Below are 16,281 nucleotides of genomic sequence, written 5' to 3'. Positions count from 1 at the left end.
CCGGCAGCCGATTTTCATGATTGTGAATTATCCCAGGTGACACTGCTGCTCCCAGAAACTCTTTATCAGAGATTCTATCTTCAAACCTTTAAAACATGAGGTAGAGGACGTTAATCAATGTTAGTGGACTCACTGCCGTGTAATCACAGCGAGGGCATCTGAGGCTAGTTTTTTTAGACTTGTTCCAGCCTCCATCGTGTAGTGGTGGGAGATTTTTTGGGGGGGTAAGTAAAGGGTGAGGTCAAGCCCTCCTAAAGCTGCATCCCAGTGACTTTTTAGCTTGGTCAGCAGTTAGCATGGTGCCAGGGTTACCAGGGTCAATAAACAGGGCTCAGCGAGACCCAGTCCAGACAAGGACTGTGTTTGTGTGTGGACACAAAGAGGGCTTCTTAGCCCGTCTGAACCCCTCCCCAGTTTTCTCAGCCATGAAGCTGATCCGTCCTACTTGCTGCTGTTTGTTTTTTACCAGAGGCGAGGACTGGACAGTGGGCCCGACTGACAGACTGACTGACAGACTGATGATGTTTCTTTAATGTTGTTTTTATGGTGTTGTGTTCAGCTAATCACTACAGGTGAAGCACTGGTCAATGAGATTTTGGGCTATTTAGCTTCCACAACATGGAGAGTTTCTTTTGCATATTTAAACAAAAAATATCAGCATTTTTGTCAAAAAATACATGTACGATGTTTATCTTTTGAGGAAAAGTTCACCCAAAAATGTTTAATTCAGTCATTATCTACTCACCTTGGGTCAGTGGAAAGTTGGGTGAAGTTTCGTTGTCCACAAAACATTTCTGCAGCTTCACAGCAAAACAGTGTTGCAGCCTTCTCCTAAACAACTGAAGCAGATGGAGACTTAAAGTCATAGACCGCTCCGTGCAGCTCGTCTCTGGGAGCCCCGAGATCCCAAATTGATTTAAAGAGGCGTTATTTACTCTGATTATTGAGCCCAAATCTTCTGTACTGTAGCCGTTAAGCTAAAATCGATGTGCTCTCGGGGCTTGTTGTGTTTGTTTTAGTTCATATTTCTCTTCTGGACACATTCAGTGAAACAGAATCACGTCGTAATTTAAACAGACAACTTGTAATACAAAACAGACCTGTCTTAATGTAGGTAATCAGATGGGGAAGTTTTTATATCTGACATCTATTAAAGTGTAACTCGAACAAATTCCCTCCAGGGATGTCACTCAGTGGCGAAGTTGCATGTAGGCGCCAGGTTTGGAAAAAAAGGAAGTAAAAATGTGATATCTCTCTCAGTTGTGATCATTTGTTCTTAAACCAGTGGATTGTTTTTAAAAACCTGGTTACCCACAATGCAATTCAGCCAGAGTGACATCACCGGGGGCAGTTTATCAGATTACTAGCTTCTTCTGGAGCCACAAAACACTTTATACTTCCTTTCTTTTCGTATATATGCAGGCGTACTCCCTGATGAGGAACATTTGTGAAGCTAACCCTTTAAGTTTTTTACTTTATTCACAATTCTTTGCCTGAACACGTCTGTACTGTACCTTATTAAGGCCGTGTTTTCTCAGAATGAGAAGTTTTCTCATTTTCCGAGCCGGCATTCTCCACTTCACTTACAAACACCAGACCTTGCAGTTTTATTCCTATCTATATTCTGAAGGTTTTTACAGAGGGGACTGTTCATATATCATTTATAGCTCGAGTTATCGAAGATTTTATTCCGGAGAACGCGGTGAAAATGGATTTTTCTTGGTTGTTTTTTCTTATTTATGGAGTGATAAGAAGAGATGTCCAAACATCTCCTCTGACTCTGATGTGTCAAACAAATGAAACTGGCTTTATTCAATGTTCAGATTTCCGATTAAACTAAAATAATTGTCTTCATGTAGGTTATTAACTGGGGAAAGTTTCATTAGCCAACCTGTAGTGTCTCCCCGTAAGACTGAACTTGATTGGAGGTTTGATTGATTCACAGATCACTTATTTCAATCCACAACCCTCACAGTGTCGTCTACATATCACTGTCCAGGCAACCACTCCAACTGCACGGCCCTGCCTCTGACCCACGGGGAGATGGTGCGCCTGGACGAGGGACGCTTCCCGTCGCTGGAGCTCAACAACAGACGCCTCTCCGTGAAAAACTCCTTCTGCCGCAAGAACGGCATCTACACACGGTCAGTTCCCGACCGCACACAGCATTCATTTCCTGCGTGCTCCACCTCTCAGGCATATTGTTAGCTTGGGCCCTGCCTGAGTTTCTCCTCCTTGCTATTCAGCGTGTTGCTTGTGATACTGACAGGAATTAATAATGTAGTGTTGTGTGTTCCCCGCTCGCCTCACAATAGTCTGTCAGTCTGGAGAGAACAAACCGAGCCTCGAGGAGCCCAGCTGCTGATTGGAGCCGTCTTCCGCTGCCCTCGTTGATATTCAGCGTTTGTGTGGAGCAACAATTTATAGAAAGGGACAACACAATACCGGCTAATTAGCATTCATGAGCTCCTGCGTGTGCTCTTTGTCCGTCCGTCACTGCGTTAGACAAAGGGTGCTTATGGGTCAGAGCCGGACCATTTTTTTTCCTCCTGGCCTCCAGCCCGGAGTTTCTCTGGAGTGCGGTGCTGTGAGAGCTATCTTGACACAAAGTACAACGCCGTCAGTATGCGGACATGTCCTTCTACCCGTCAGGAGGACTTTGGCAGGCGGCCGACTCTTTGGGAATGCTTAGGCAAACATTAGATAAGAGGAACTTCACAAACTCTGGACGCGGGAGGAGACACGGGTCATTTACACGTTTGGTGACTGGACGGACGGACGGTCACGTGGGTTTTGTTGGGAGGTCGGGTTCAGAGTCCAGAAAGAAAGATGTTGGTTTTTACACATTATGCTGGAATGTGCTAGAAGCGGTGCGTTAAGGGGCAGCTGAGCCTGTGCTGATTTCTCCTTGACCAAGGAGGCCAGAGACGGGGGATCAAAGGGCCTCGAGTTGCTCTCTCGCTTTGAAGAGCTCCAATCTGCTAACGCACTCTTTGCTAATGATCTGTGGACTGAGGAGGAAGAGTGGAAGGAGGGGGCTCCCTGTGGGATATGTGAAAGAGGGATGAATTAGACAGATAAGGCGCGGAGGAAAATACAGTGCTCCTAAATAATTCAAAGCTCACTGGCAAGCGTGATCGGTGGCGGGATCCGATCGGCTCCTCCTCCTGTACGCTCACGTGGCAGCATCCTTTTTTTAATGTCTAACTCAGCCTCGTCTGAATACTAAGTAGAGGTTTTTATTCCTTCGCTCTCCGCCCCCTCACGTCACCCCCTTTAACCTAGAGGAGAAGTCCCTTTGTTGTGTCAGCCCTTTCATGGCCTTCGTCGCGTCGTGTCTTCTAAGCTTTTTCCCCGTTTCCCGGTGATTTAGCTCCCCGCGTACGTCTCAGCACATATTAATTTTCATTTGAGAGCTCGTCAAGGTTGTCTGCTTTATGTCTTAGTATTGCTCTTGACATCACAGCGTTTTTTATGCTCATCTGTTTCTGCCCCCTCATGCAGCGTTTCTTTTCCCATCCCAGATCATTTAAACATTTACTTTCATGCCATTCCTAGTTTACGTAATGACTTCTGAAAAACCGACTGTGCAAACTCTCCTCCCCTGCACGCCGAGCCCGCCGATGGAGCTCTGTGATGCGAGGGGGTTAGCGGTCCACTCTCGGCCCTCCGACCATCCCGCTCAGTCTCAGCAGACCTTGAACGCAGCAGCAGTCATTACGGCAGAAAGAGAAAAATAATTGTCTGCGCAGATGTTTTTCTCTGCCTCACTTTACCGACTTAATGACTGGAGCCAGAAGACGGGCGAGGGGGGCCTTTTTACTTGACCTGCGCTCGTAAAAGAACTTTTATAATGCATTGCCGAGCTCAGGGCCGCGCTTAGTTACGCAGCTTTTCTGCAAGAGGTCTAAATCTCAAAGCGCACAGTCGTTCACCTCTAATCAGCACAAAGAATCCTTTCATGGAGAGCATCCTGCTCGTGCGTCCCGTGGCGGTGGAGGTGAGATGAACTCTGGCAGAACTTGACTGACGTTTAGCAAAGATCAGAAGGAAACCGCTAAAAGATTTACACCAATTATAATCTCCTCCCTGCTTTGTGTATTAGTGGCTCCCAGGAATGCATAAATAACCCGTCCTGTGCCTGTCTGAGCTCAGCTTTCATTTTCATTTTCATAACCTGATGAGTCGGCGCTCGAGTCTGCGCGTGCTGACCCCCCGCTGAGATGTTAAAGCTTCTTCATTTTCCAGAAGTACTTTGCATCCTTCCATTAGTCATCTGAGCGGTGTCAGTCACACCAACGATCAGACGTTTTACTCGAGGAAGAGAGAGCTCTTGAAAATCTGTTTGAGTTTCCCAGAGTAATATATGATGATGATGATCAAATGAAACATTTTCGTCTTATATAACCATTTTGCTCCCTCTCAGCGCCTGTCTTCTGCTTTGACACTCTTTCTCTGCCTCCTTTTTTCTCTCCAGGTCTCCGCCGAGGCCCAGTCCTGGAAGCCTGCACTACTCAGATGAGGATGTCAGCACTAAGTACAATGACCTGATCCCAGCAGAGAGCAGCAGTCTGACCGAGAAACCCTCAGAGATATCCGACTCTCAGGTAAGCGCTGACCCTGGCTCGCCGCCCAATGTCCGCTCCGACTCCGGCATCGGCAATGAACTTGAATTTAAAAGTGAAATTCAACTGTTTGAGTTTCTCAAAGGGAGAAAGTCCTCCCGGGCAAAGTCATACCCTCTCCCAACTCAGATATACTTCTTTTATTCCACTTTCTTTCACTTCTGGCACTTTCACTTTCTTGATAACCTCCATTCTTTTATGTCAAGATCACTGCATTTTCCAGATGTAAAAACTGGATAGCTGTCTCATTATGAAGCATCAGGACAAATTAATCGGCCTCGAGGTGCGTCGCTCCGACATTAAATATCTTCTGTTAGCCGAGGCCGGTCACGGCTGACAACTCTGGATCCGGGTTTTTATTACTGATCTCTCCCATGGGAAGGAAGCACGGGGCTGATTCTCATGTCTCATGTGTTTTCAGATGTCTTCACAACTAATTAATTCTCCTCAAACAGGAAATGTCGCGTTAATCTGTGCTGCAGCTCGTCATGTGATTTCTCAGCGTGTGTTTGTAGAAGAGGGGAGGTCCAGTGAGCAGACAGGGAGGTTAGCAGTGACGAGGGATGATGAACACAAAAAGGAGGAGGAAGCTGATCGCGGCAGATCGCGAACATCTGTCTTCCCACACTCTCTCAGGGTCTCCCCGGCCAATTTATGTGCTACCTGCACAGTCAAAACATTGTTCAGCCCGGTTTGAACAAACACGGCCCTCGTGGGAGACACAAACCGGTGTTTTTCCTTTTCCTCTGCATTGCCTCCCACTGTTTACCTGCCACTTGTGCAAATAAATGGTGCTGCAACATCTGTTAAGCTGGAGTGTCTCAATAGAGCGGTAGATGGGCAGGCACTTGTCAGGCGCACGAATGTGCCAAGTGTGTTTTTCTGTGAGAGTAATTTGCTCTCTTGTTGTTTTTTATTCCGCTGTTTGTGTCTCTCAGTCTGCTGGAGAAGAGACAGGACTCACCCACACACACACACACACACACACACACACACACACACACAACTTAAAAAGACTGACGGCTTCCTGATACAACAAAGGCGAGAATTCATCCCGTAAACACTGTTTCTGTCCAATTCCAGGACACACTCGTGTACACTTATCACATCTGTGCTCCGCGGAGTCACGGGTGAGCTCCTACGTATGAAAGATGAACAACAGTAATAGATCCCAGTCGTCTCTCTGTAGATGCATCCTGCTGTGTCACGACTCAGTTTTGTGCCGTTTGACTGTGAGGATTAGAGTCAGCTGTCATTTTTCTCTCTGTAGTGAACATCCTGTCTGTTTAGTGAGCTCACTGTGTACAGAGTCCTTTCACAAAGTACTCAAGTATCAAAAGTAAAAGTAGATTCAGCATTTACATGTATGTAATTCATTTATGCTGCTGTTAGTCAGTTATCAGATCCAATACTAGAAACCCACTCGAGTCCAAGTAAATTTAATGGTAACTAAAGTGAAAGTAACTGGTGCAATCTGCAATGTAACTAGTAACTTAAGTGTACTCACCTCTATCTCTTCCTCCTGATTGGCTTCGCAGGGCAGCGACAGCGAGTACGAGATGGATCAGAGCCGGCAGAAGACCCACTCCTTCGTCAACCACTACATCAGCGACCCCACCTACTACAACTCCTGGCGGCGGCAGCAGAAGGGCGTCTCTCGTCCGCCTGCGTACGGCTACTCGCAGCCCGAGCCCCTGGTGGAGCAGGAGTCGCGGCAGCACCCGCCGCCCGTGCCGCCGCTGCCGCCTCTCCTCCCCCAGAGCGCCCCGTCCCCGCAGCCGCAGTGCCAGGGCCAGGGCACCCTGTTCAGGTCGAAGGGAAGCCGGACTCCCACCCCCTCCCTGCTGTCCTCGGAACCTCCCAGCCAGCACAGCACCCTGTACCGGCCCCCCAGCAGCCTGGGCTGTGCTGCGCAGGCACCCACCGCCGGCTTCTCCTCTTTTGTTTGACACACAGCTCTCCTTCCAATAACAACAGGACCCTGAGGACGAGTCTTTGATTTTGTTGTTGTTGGTTTATTTGTATTTTGCTCTTTTTTTTTTTTTTTTTTTAATCTCCATTTTTTTTTTTCTGTCTCACCTGACAGAGTTGTTGCTCTATAATTAAGCATTGCAGGCATCTTGAATAGCGTTTTCTCCTCTGTGAAGAGTGTGTGTGTATGACTGTGTGTGTGTGTGTGTAGAGCGTATGGCTGGTTAATCCATGTGATATGTATTTTAATGAAAAGACAATCATTTGAAAAGTTTTTATGCGTTGCTTAAGTAAAAAAAATGTATTTGAAGGTACAAACCATGTAAACAAGGGAGAACAGAACAGAACCCGAGGCTCTGAAAAAAGAAAACCTTGTTTTAAAAAAACACTGTATTATTGTTTATATGAGAGCTTTATGGATAAAAACAACCACCTTAGAACCATATAGAGTATGGACCACTTGGCTTGCTGAGACTGTACAATGGATCAACCCAACTCTGATGGACTCCTGTGATGTTTGGACTCAAGGACAACACTGATAAGTGAGGACTGGACTCTGACTCGGAGCGCGGCACCACGCTGGGCACCGTGGCCCCTCGGCTGCCTTTGAGTTTCTCACTCTGCCTAATCATTGTTGGAAAACTGCATTACGTGTTTACTATATGTACTTGTCTCATATTGTTTACCAGATATTTATATCAATCAGCTTCAAGCTACAAACATTTTCCGAAAAACATCGCTAGTGACAATGTTATGAATCACATTAAAGCATTGTGGCACCTTTATAGTAGTCTGGGGAATGTGTTGATCGTGCGCTGGTGCTCATGTCAGTAGATATACAAGCTAAGACAACTTTCTTAATGTGCATCCATTTGCTTTTTATGTTTCTCACAGAATATGACTGAGGACCAACAGCACAAAATCTTCTTGGTTCTAATAATATTATCCCATCACGACCACATCACAACACGACGCTACGAGTAGCTGTCAAAGACACAGAAGAATAAACCGTCTCCGAGACGTGAATTAGTAAAAGGTGCGACGAGTTAGCGAAAGCAGGTCTGCTTACAAACGTAAGAGATCTAACCTGTCGTGTTATTTCTCACAACAATGAAAAAACTGACTTTACAAAATGCAAGTACGTGTTTTCTTGACAACACTGGAAAAGAAAACAGCACGAAAATTGCTCAATTTCAGACAGTAAAAGTCCCCAAAAAAAAAGGAAAAGCAGATATTTTACCATCTGTTTGTTAAAGAGGCTGCGGAGGAGTTCAGCTTGATTGTGCATCTGTGTCGATTCGAGAAGCTTTACTTAATGATGCACAGCGACAGGACGAAGGTATTGTACATGAAATGCATCACCGATGACGTGAGATTATTGTGTTGAACATGCTACAGTGTAACATGGCGATTATACGATGACTGGAAATGTGTTTTATGCTCACAGTACGTACATGATAATGTTATGATGAGATGTTTTCTACGAGACTTTTTTTGAATATTGCTGGATCTTTACTTTAAAAGTTGAATGGGACATTTGCTGTGCTGGAGGTGGACCCATAGTGTATAAACTTTAGACGGTCGGTCCAAAATATTCTGTCAAAATTTGCAATGTGAACATCACTGTATACATCATGAAGGATACATTATGGACCTATTCATGGTAGCTCTCTAAAATAAATTATTCTATTTTGTAATGGCTTTTTCTTCATGCCTCGCCTGAATGTTTTAGAATGTAATTTAAAAATACTGCGTCAAAAAGTCGCGGACCACAAGTCGAAATGTGCAATACTATTTTTTTTTATTATTACAAGTGATAAAATAAGCTGAACAGTTCGAGTGACAAGTTGGATTATTGTCAAATTATGGTGTGATAATATGAGTCAGCAGGTTTGGCACAAAACTTGTGGAGTCCATGCCAGCTTGAGTACAGTCATTAAAGCAAAAGGGGGACAAACCAGTACAAAAAAAAACCTTTGGACTATTGTCAAATTATGGTGTGATAATATGAGTCATCAAGTTTTGCACAAACTAGTGGAGTCCATGCCAGCTCGAGTGCATGTTCATAAAGCAAAAGGGGGACATCCCATCACAAAAAGCTCATTGGGTTTACTGCAAATCATGCTGGGATAATATGAGTCAGCAGATTTGGCACAAAACTTGTGGAGTCCATGCCAGATTGAGTACACAGTCATTAAAGCAAAAGGGGGACATACCATTACAAAAAAAACCTTTGGACTATTGTCAAACTATGGTGGGATGACATGAGTCATCAGGTTTTGCACAAACTTGTGGAGTCCATGCCAGCTCGAGTGCATGTTCATAAAGCAAAAGGGGGCATTTCAAAATACTAATATATTTTGGAACGTGTGTAGCCCAGATTTCACAATCTCTTAGTATTCGGTGTCCCACTTTTGCTTTAATGCCAGCATGTGTTAGACCAGGCATGGACTCCACAAGTTTGTGCAGAAACCTGATGACTCACGTTATCCCAGCATGATTTGACAGTGAATCAACTTTTTATTGGCGTCCATGTTGCTCCATGATGCACATGAACACACCAAAGTCAGTGTAACAACTTTCCTACTAGAGATATGGGACCATACGAGGAGCACATGAATTCAGCAAGTGCTCCCATAAATGTTCTGGTTGGTTGACTGTGGAGTCGTGACAGTCAGGACTCCTTCTTCAACTTGTTCTTGGAAAGCTTCGAGGGGTATTTGGGCCCATTATCCCGCTGCAGAACTGTTGCAATCCCATTGTGTTTTATTTTGGCTGAATTTTTAAAACCCCTCTGGATTGATCGCGGTGGATTCAGATCACCTGTGCACAGAGTGTGGAGACCAGCTCCTAGTTAATGAGTGAGAGCAGCTTGGGGCATTGCCCTCGCAGCCAATCGGGATGTGACGACACGCTTTTTGTGAAGGCTTAAGAGAGGTGCCACGAAAGGGCAGCCTGACCCTCATTCTGATTCAGTCCTTGACTCACTGCGGACCTCAGAAACTCTGCTCTGTTTAGGCCCTGTTGAGATTTCTTTGCTGTCCTTGTTCTTTCTAGTTGAGGGAATTTGTGAGCATTATGTAATCTAGTTGAGGGACCGTCAAAAAAAAAAAAGAAGCAATCTCATCGCAGATAATTTACTGAATAAACAACACAAGACTCCAATCAGCAAAAGTTCTGTCAGAAGATGGGCTGCGTTGTGGCGTCTCAGCTGAAGAGCAGCAGTTTCTAAACCACTTCTCAGGAGGGGAAACGAGGTCAAATGCTGGAGGTGGGCTTAGAAATACCAGCATTTCACAGTGGACACCTGGAAAAATCATTCCTGGAAAAAAAAAGTCCTATTTACTGATGAATCCCAGGAAGAGATTTATGGCAGTAACAGAAGGGTGTGTCAGGAGACCGACAGGAGACAGGATGATACCACAGTGTTTCAAACCCACAGTGAAACATTGTTGTGGGAATATTCAAGACTGTGGTTGTTTTGTCTCCTCTGGAATCGGACACCTGCTCCAAATGGACCCCACCCTTACCAAGGACAAGTACAACCCCATTCCTCAGAGACACGCTCTGTGGGAGAAAAATATGATTCTCCCAGGTCATTCTGTCCTCATACAATAGGATACGTCATACGTACCCTGTACAGACGTTAAAGTCTGGATGAGGATAGTGAAGAGGGAGAATCATATTTTTCTCCCACACGCTCCACCCTCTGGTTTGGGCTTTGTGGAGAAGGATTCATACTGCAGCAGGATTATGAGCCAAAAAACACCTGGAAGCTTGTAAGACCAAAGAAGACCAAAGAGTCCTGACTGTTACCTGACCTCCACCCCAATGAACATTTATGGGGGCACTTGAAGGCTGAGAAAGCCAAGCATTTTGTGACATCACAAGAAGCTTTGTGGAATAACATGAGTCGTCAGCAAAAGGGGCGCATATCATTACAAAAACACCTGTTGGATTATTGTCGAATCATGCTCAGATAACATGAATCACCATGTTTTGCACACACTTGTGGAGTCTATGCCAGCTGGAGTGCATGTTCATGAAGCAAAACGAGGACATACCATCACAAAAAACTTGTTGGGTTATTGTCAAATCATGCTGGGATAACAGGAGTCATCAGACATCAAACTTGTGGAGTCCATGCCAGCTTGAGTGCATGTTACCATTAAAGCAAGAGGGGGGCATAGCATCACAAGAAAGCGTGTTGGATTCTTGTCAAATCATGCTCAGATTACCATGTTTTGCACAAACTTTTGGAGTCCATGCCAGCTTGAGTGCATACTGTCATCAACACGAAAGGGGGACATACCATTACAAAAAAAACCCTTTGGACTATTGTGAAATTATGGTGTGATAACATGAGTCATCAGGTTTTTGCACAAACTTGTGGAGTCCATGCCAACTGGAGTGCATGTTCATAAAGCAAAAGGGGGACAAACCATCACAAAAAAACTCTTTGGGTTATTGTCAAATCATGATGGGATAATGAGTCAGCCGGTTTGGCACAAACTTGTGGAGTCCATGCCAGCTCGAGTACACAGTCATTAAAGCAAAAGGGGGGACGTACAAAATACTGAGAGATTCTGAAATTTGTGTAGCCCAGATTTTTTCACTCAAATTGGTAAGCTTATATTATCATTTGTACTTAAATATCTAACATTCAAAACAAATGCAAAATTTGAAATACTGTCAAGTCCAGCTGGGATGACATGTGTTACCAGGTTTAGCACAAACTTGCGGAGTCCATGCCAGGTCAAGTGCACACTGTCAATAAAGCAAAACAAAACAGGGACATACCATCACAAAAAACCCTTTGGGCTATTGTCAAATCATGCTGGGGTAATGAGTCATCAGGTTTGGCACAGACTTGTGGAGTCCATGCCAGCTCAAGAGCATGGTGTCATTAAAGCTAAAGGGGGCATTACAAATACTAAGGTATTCTGAAAGTCATACATATTTCAGATTGAACTTTTCACTCATATTGTTAAGCTGAGACCATTTTCACTGAAAGAACACGTCTGACATTCAGAACAGGAGTATTGTGTCTGGTCTCAGACTTTTTGACCCCATTTTACATTCAAAAAGGCAAAGCAAGGTGAATCTTTGAATTAGCGTCGGGTTTTTAAAGCAAATGGAAACCGTATCAGAGCCTGCAGGCGACCGCTCCACACAGACAGTCAGACCTATTTGCATGGTCTGGAAGACAAAGTGATTCTAGGTGACACTTGATCCCACAGTGCAGAAACGGGCCTGAATCTCTCAGCCACAACAGAGACATAATTGGGATGCATAAGAGCATGAGTTACAGGGCAGCATTTTGAAGAAGAACCTGATCCGGTGCAAGCATGCTGAAAAGCTTGGGGGGAGGGTGGGAGAGTGCGTCTGGGTAATCTCCTTATTTCAGGCCGGAAAACATTGATCTTAAGGAAGGCGAGGGGGGGAGAACAGAGGGATCAGGCTGGAAGGTTTTAAGGAAAAAAGAGAAAGTCATGTCAAGGGTACTGATAGTGGCTGCTGGAACATCTGTATTTGCCCTCATTAGGAGCTTTAACAGACCATAATATCAGTTTAAATCACACTGGCAGATGCATAAGTGGATGGATCATCACATATGGATAATTGATCATTATGCAAATCATTACATTTCTTAATATTCCCCCAGAAAACAGTCCCTCAACTGCAGAAAAGGGGAAATCAGTCACTTCACATCTCATGTATATTTTAGAGCCGCAAAACTAAAGCTGAGTTTTTAAAAACCCTAAACATAACATATCGCTTGAATAATTCTAATTTGTAAAATCCAGATTATGGTAATTCTTCAACGCTAATGTGACTATTGTTCACCTTCTGCCGATCCACTGCACACATAGTGATCTTCTGTCAGATGCACAGACGCTTCACATCAACAAATCTGTTACATTTTCTTCTTTTTTTTTTATGCATTTCAGTTCGGTTCAGCGTCTCCTCGTGGGACCGACTTATACAGAATGCGTCCTAATTCTGACTGCGTTCGCCGGAGTGCATCAGAGCGAGTTTTGCAGCACGGCTAACTCATCCTGACTGGTGAGTCAGAAATTAGGACAAAAAAACAGGACACAGAAGAGAAATTGGACGTTACCGCCTTTTCAAAAATATTGATGAACAAAGGATTTAGTCCTTCACCTCATTTAAATTCACTCAGTCAGTTCAGTCGATGAAATGAAGGTTACGAGTCACAATGTTTCTTTTTTTGTGTGTGTGAGCATGGTCCAAGCCTTGGGATGGTTGTAAAATAGGCTTTTCTCCGCTGTCCTCTGCAAGGAAACAAGCTGAAATTGCTGCATGTACTCGCTGAACTAATCAGGACTGTGATATTTGTCCTTAAACGGCCGCTGCCATCCAAATTTTCACCCATAAAGCGACAGACAACGTGATTAAAGGGCACGGTCTTCCCTCTCTTATATGGTTTATAGGCTTAGCTGTGAAGTCTGACCTTATTGTGCACCCTCAGCTGTGAAATAACAGATTTATAATGTGCATCCGACTCATTGCAGGACGCCTCAGATCTGGTCAGGCTGAAGAGATAACGCACCGGCTCTGGAAGGGTTAAAGGGGTCCCAAGTAAAAAATGTAGAAACCTCAACATCTGATCCTCTGAGCGTCACTGTACAGCAGCGGATGATGAAACCAGTGAAAAACAAGCCAGACAGCCAGAGATGTTCCTGAACGCCCCGACGTTCAACCGAGAAGTAATTTTCCTTTTGAAGATTGAAAAACATGAAATGTGTAAGTTAGCCAGGGGAAAGCAAAGGATGTGTTACTGAGCAGAGCTGCAACAACAGCAGCGTGAAGCAGTATGGAGGCGTTAGACTGACAAAGTCAACAATGAATAAAGAAGAAATAAATAAAATGCATTAATTAATTTATAAAATGTGCCATAAAGTGATATTTCTGCTTTTTAATTTGCATTTGTATTTATTACCCTATTTATTTAGTTGTCTTTTTAATTTTTAATTTGATTTTTATTAGTATTTCTTATTCATTCATGTATTATTTTCCCCATTTAGATCCACAATCTCACTTATTTCTGTATTTTTTGTACACTTCTTTGTGCACTTCTTCTTCATTATGGAAAATGCCTACTTGTATTTCCATAACTTCAATGCAAATCATCAATTTTCGAAATTTCCCTTTGCGTTTTGTCCATTTATGACCACAAACATATTTATTTCCTAATTCCTTTTTACATTTCTTTATTCATTTCTGCTTCATTATACAACATTTACGCATATTTTGTTTTTATTGACAGTAGTCATTTATTGGTTTTCTAACGTTGACAGTTTCCATCCTCCATACAACAGGGCCTAGAATATAAGAAACAATGTGCTTAGTGTTTTTGCTACTTTACATCCTGCAGACATGACATTAACCCTCCTGACGGGTCACCGTATCACCAACGAGCCTGCATTTCCAACTTTCCTGCCTCCGAGAAACTACATGAGCACTGAATGCGTAAAACTGTCTGTGCTCACTCGGCTCAGAGGGCCAGGAGAGAAAACCTGATTACTGGCTGTAACTGCAGGTCTTGGAAGTGCGAGTCTACGATTTCCTGTCCTAACCAGATTCCAGTCACCAGGTTTGGAGAGTCAAACATCCGGTCGACGCACATTTAATGTTTCCTCTTAACAGTATGTCGGCAGCGAGCGGTTGAATTGATAGTTTTGGGGCACGAGCATGTCAAAGAAGCAACTTATAAAATGTGAGCACAGCTTGCTGCTGAACAAAAGGCCACTGCAGTCACATTCTCATCATAAAGAGGCCTGTTCTCCCATCAGCTGCAGGGACAGACCGTACTGGGAACATAGCCAAAGGCAGGAAATAACTTCTGAATGTGTGTGAGGGACATTTTCAGTGCAGCTCATTACATTATGGCAAGAGCAGAGATTTTAAAGTATAGCAATGGATGGATAGACTGTGACACAGCTGTGAAAGACGGAGGTGAATAGTCTGAATTCTGTGCAGGTATCGGAGGAAAGTGACTTCTGCCCTTTGATAATTATCAACCATTCACACATTCCTCTTCTCTGGCGCTCAGGGCGAGCAGCCTTGGGGTGCATCGCGTCTGCTTCCCCTCTCATTTCCATTGCAAAGTGGACTAATGAGCAGTCGCTGACAGACGGCAGCTGATCAGTCTGGAATACACAAGATCAAAATAGAAAAGGTTCGCCCATTAAAGAGAGTCTTTACAAGAAAATCGATGAACGCTTCTGAACTTCTCAAGTGTGAATAATTTGACTCCGGTGTTGTGACTTCAAAAGAGAGGAGAGCTGTTTCTTTTTTTAAATCCTTAAAATGGCACCCCCACTCCTTTTGCAGTAAATATTCCAGAATAAATGCAATTATTTTTCATTTTACACTTTTCTCCTACTTCACTGTGAAGTCCTCTCTCAGTGAACTGGTCTGTAGGCTTAAGTCTGACTCTGGGGACAGGAGAGAGTGAAGCAGGAGGGACGGCTTCATCGGCTTAGAGCCGAGGTCATCAGCGCCCTCCTCCAGAGGCCTCAGCTATACTGTCACCTCCTAAGATACTAAGTGGATGACATGATGTGGGACTTGAGACTTGGACCAAATGACTTCTGCTATTACGAGATAGGACAGGCCAGGGCTAGCAGGTTAGCATGCTAACTTTAGTAGATATCTCTGCAACACATGAACATCTATTTCTTCACATTCTGTTAAAGGTGCATTATGTAAGAATTCTCTTTCAAAAGGTATCTAAAATAAAAAATTATAAACAGTCTGAGGGAATAACAGTTTAAGCAGCTAGCCCTGGTCCAAATCTCCTGGGCTAGCAGCGTGAAGCACCAACACCTTTCCCCAGTGCCCCGGGCTCCCAGTCCAGACCGCTAAGGCTAGCTGAGCTAATAGCAGCTACAGTTAGCAGCAGATGGAAGTTACTCTGGTGATATGTTGCCTCCTATTTGTCAATTCTTACATATTGCACCTTTTTTAAAATAATGTTAACTTTTTAATGTTTAAAAAGCAACGTTATGTAGCAGACGGAGACACCGTTCAGCCTGTTACTGTTACAAGACACTGTAGCATCAACATGATTTTGAAGCTGTTATTTTAAAGTTAAAATAATGTTGCTTTAAGTAAGGACTTGACCAGTAATAATGACTTGGGACTTGCTTGAGACTGGGACCAAATGACTTGAGTCCCCATGTTTGGTATCACGAGACAGGATAGGCCAGGGCTAGCAAGTTAGCATGCTAACTTCAGTTCAACGTAGTACATAGACGTCTTTGACATAACGTCAACACTGTTGTTGTTTATGATAAAAAAACTTAATTATTTCACTTTTAAAGTTGCAGCAAATTATGTTTTTGCACGTAGAAACACATTGTCACTGGGTCCTGTTAGCTCGCTAGCTTGAGTATTGTACTCTCCTAGTAAATGTATTAGTGTTAGTGTCTCACGATTGCAAGGATGTAATGTAACTAAGTACATTTACTCAAGTACTGTATTTATGCATCCTTTTGAGATATTTGTACTTTGCTTAAGCATTCCCATTTTTTGCATTTTTGAAGGCAAATCATTTACTCATAACATTTATTTGATATATTTAGTTACTTCAGATTTAAAAAAGCCCAGAAGATAAAACAAGGCTGATACTTACCTCCAGTACTTCTCTCATGACTAA

General features: G+C 43.7%; 1 protein-coding gene across 5 annotated transcripts in view; it reads left to right on the top strand.

The window, feature by feature from the left end:
- Positions 1-7,704, top strand: part of sdk2a (sidekick cell adhesion molecule 2a) — a 103,784-nt gene extending 96,080 nt beyond the window's left edge. For 2 of the 5 annotated variants that reach the window (XM_084372465.1, XM_084372464.1), the window contains exons 43-45: positions 2,000-2,144; positions 4,478-4,607; positions 6,164-7,704. In XM_084372465.1, coding sequence (XP_084228591.1) covers positions 2,000-2,144; positions 4,478-4,607; positions 6,164-6,574 — 686 coding nt within the window. In that variant the 3' untranslated portion in view covers positions 6,575-7,704. Of the gene's footprint in view, positions 1-1,945; positions 2,145-4,477; positions 4,608-6,163 lie in introns of all 5 variants that reach the window. The other 3 variants (XM_084372463.1, XM_084372462.1, XM_084372461.1) reach the window with 2 other exon arrangements.
- The last annotated feature ends 8,577 nt before the right edge of the window (positions 7,705-16,281 follow it).

Source organism: Pagrus pagrus (genome assembly GCF_965226575.1).
Source record: "Pagrus pagrus genome assembly, chromosome: 13".
NCBI lineage: Eukaryota > Metazoa > Chordata > Actinopteri > Spariformes > Sparidae > Pagrus > Pagrus pagrus.
The sequence above is the reverse complement of the archived record's forward strand: the minus strand, read 5'-3'. Positions and strand labels throughout refer to the sequence as shown.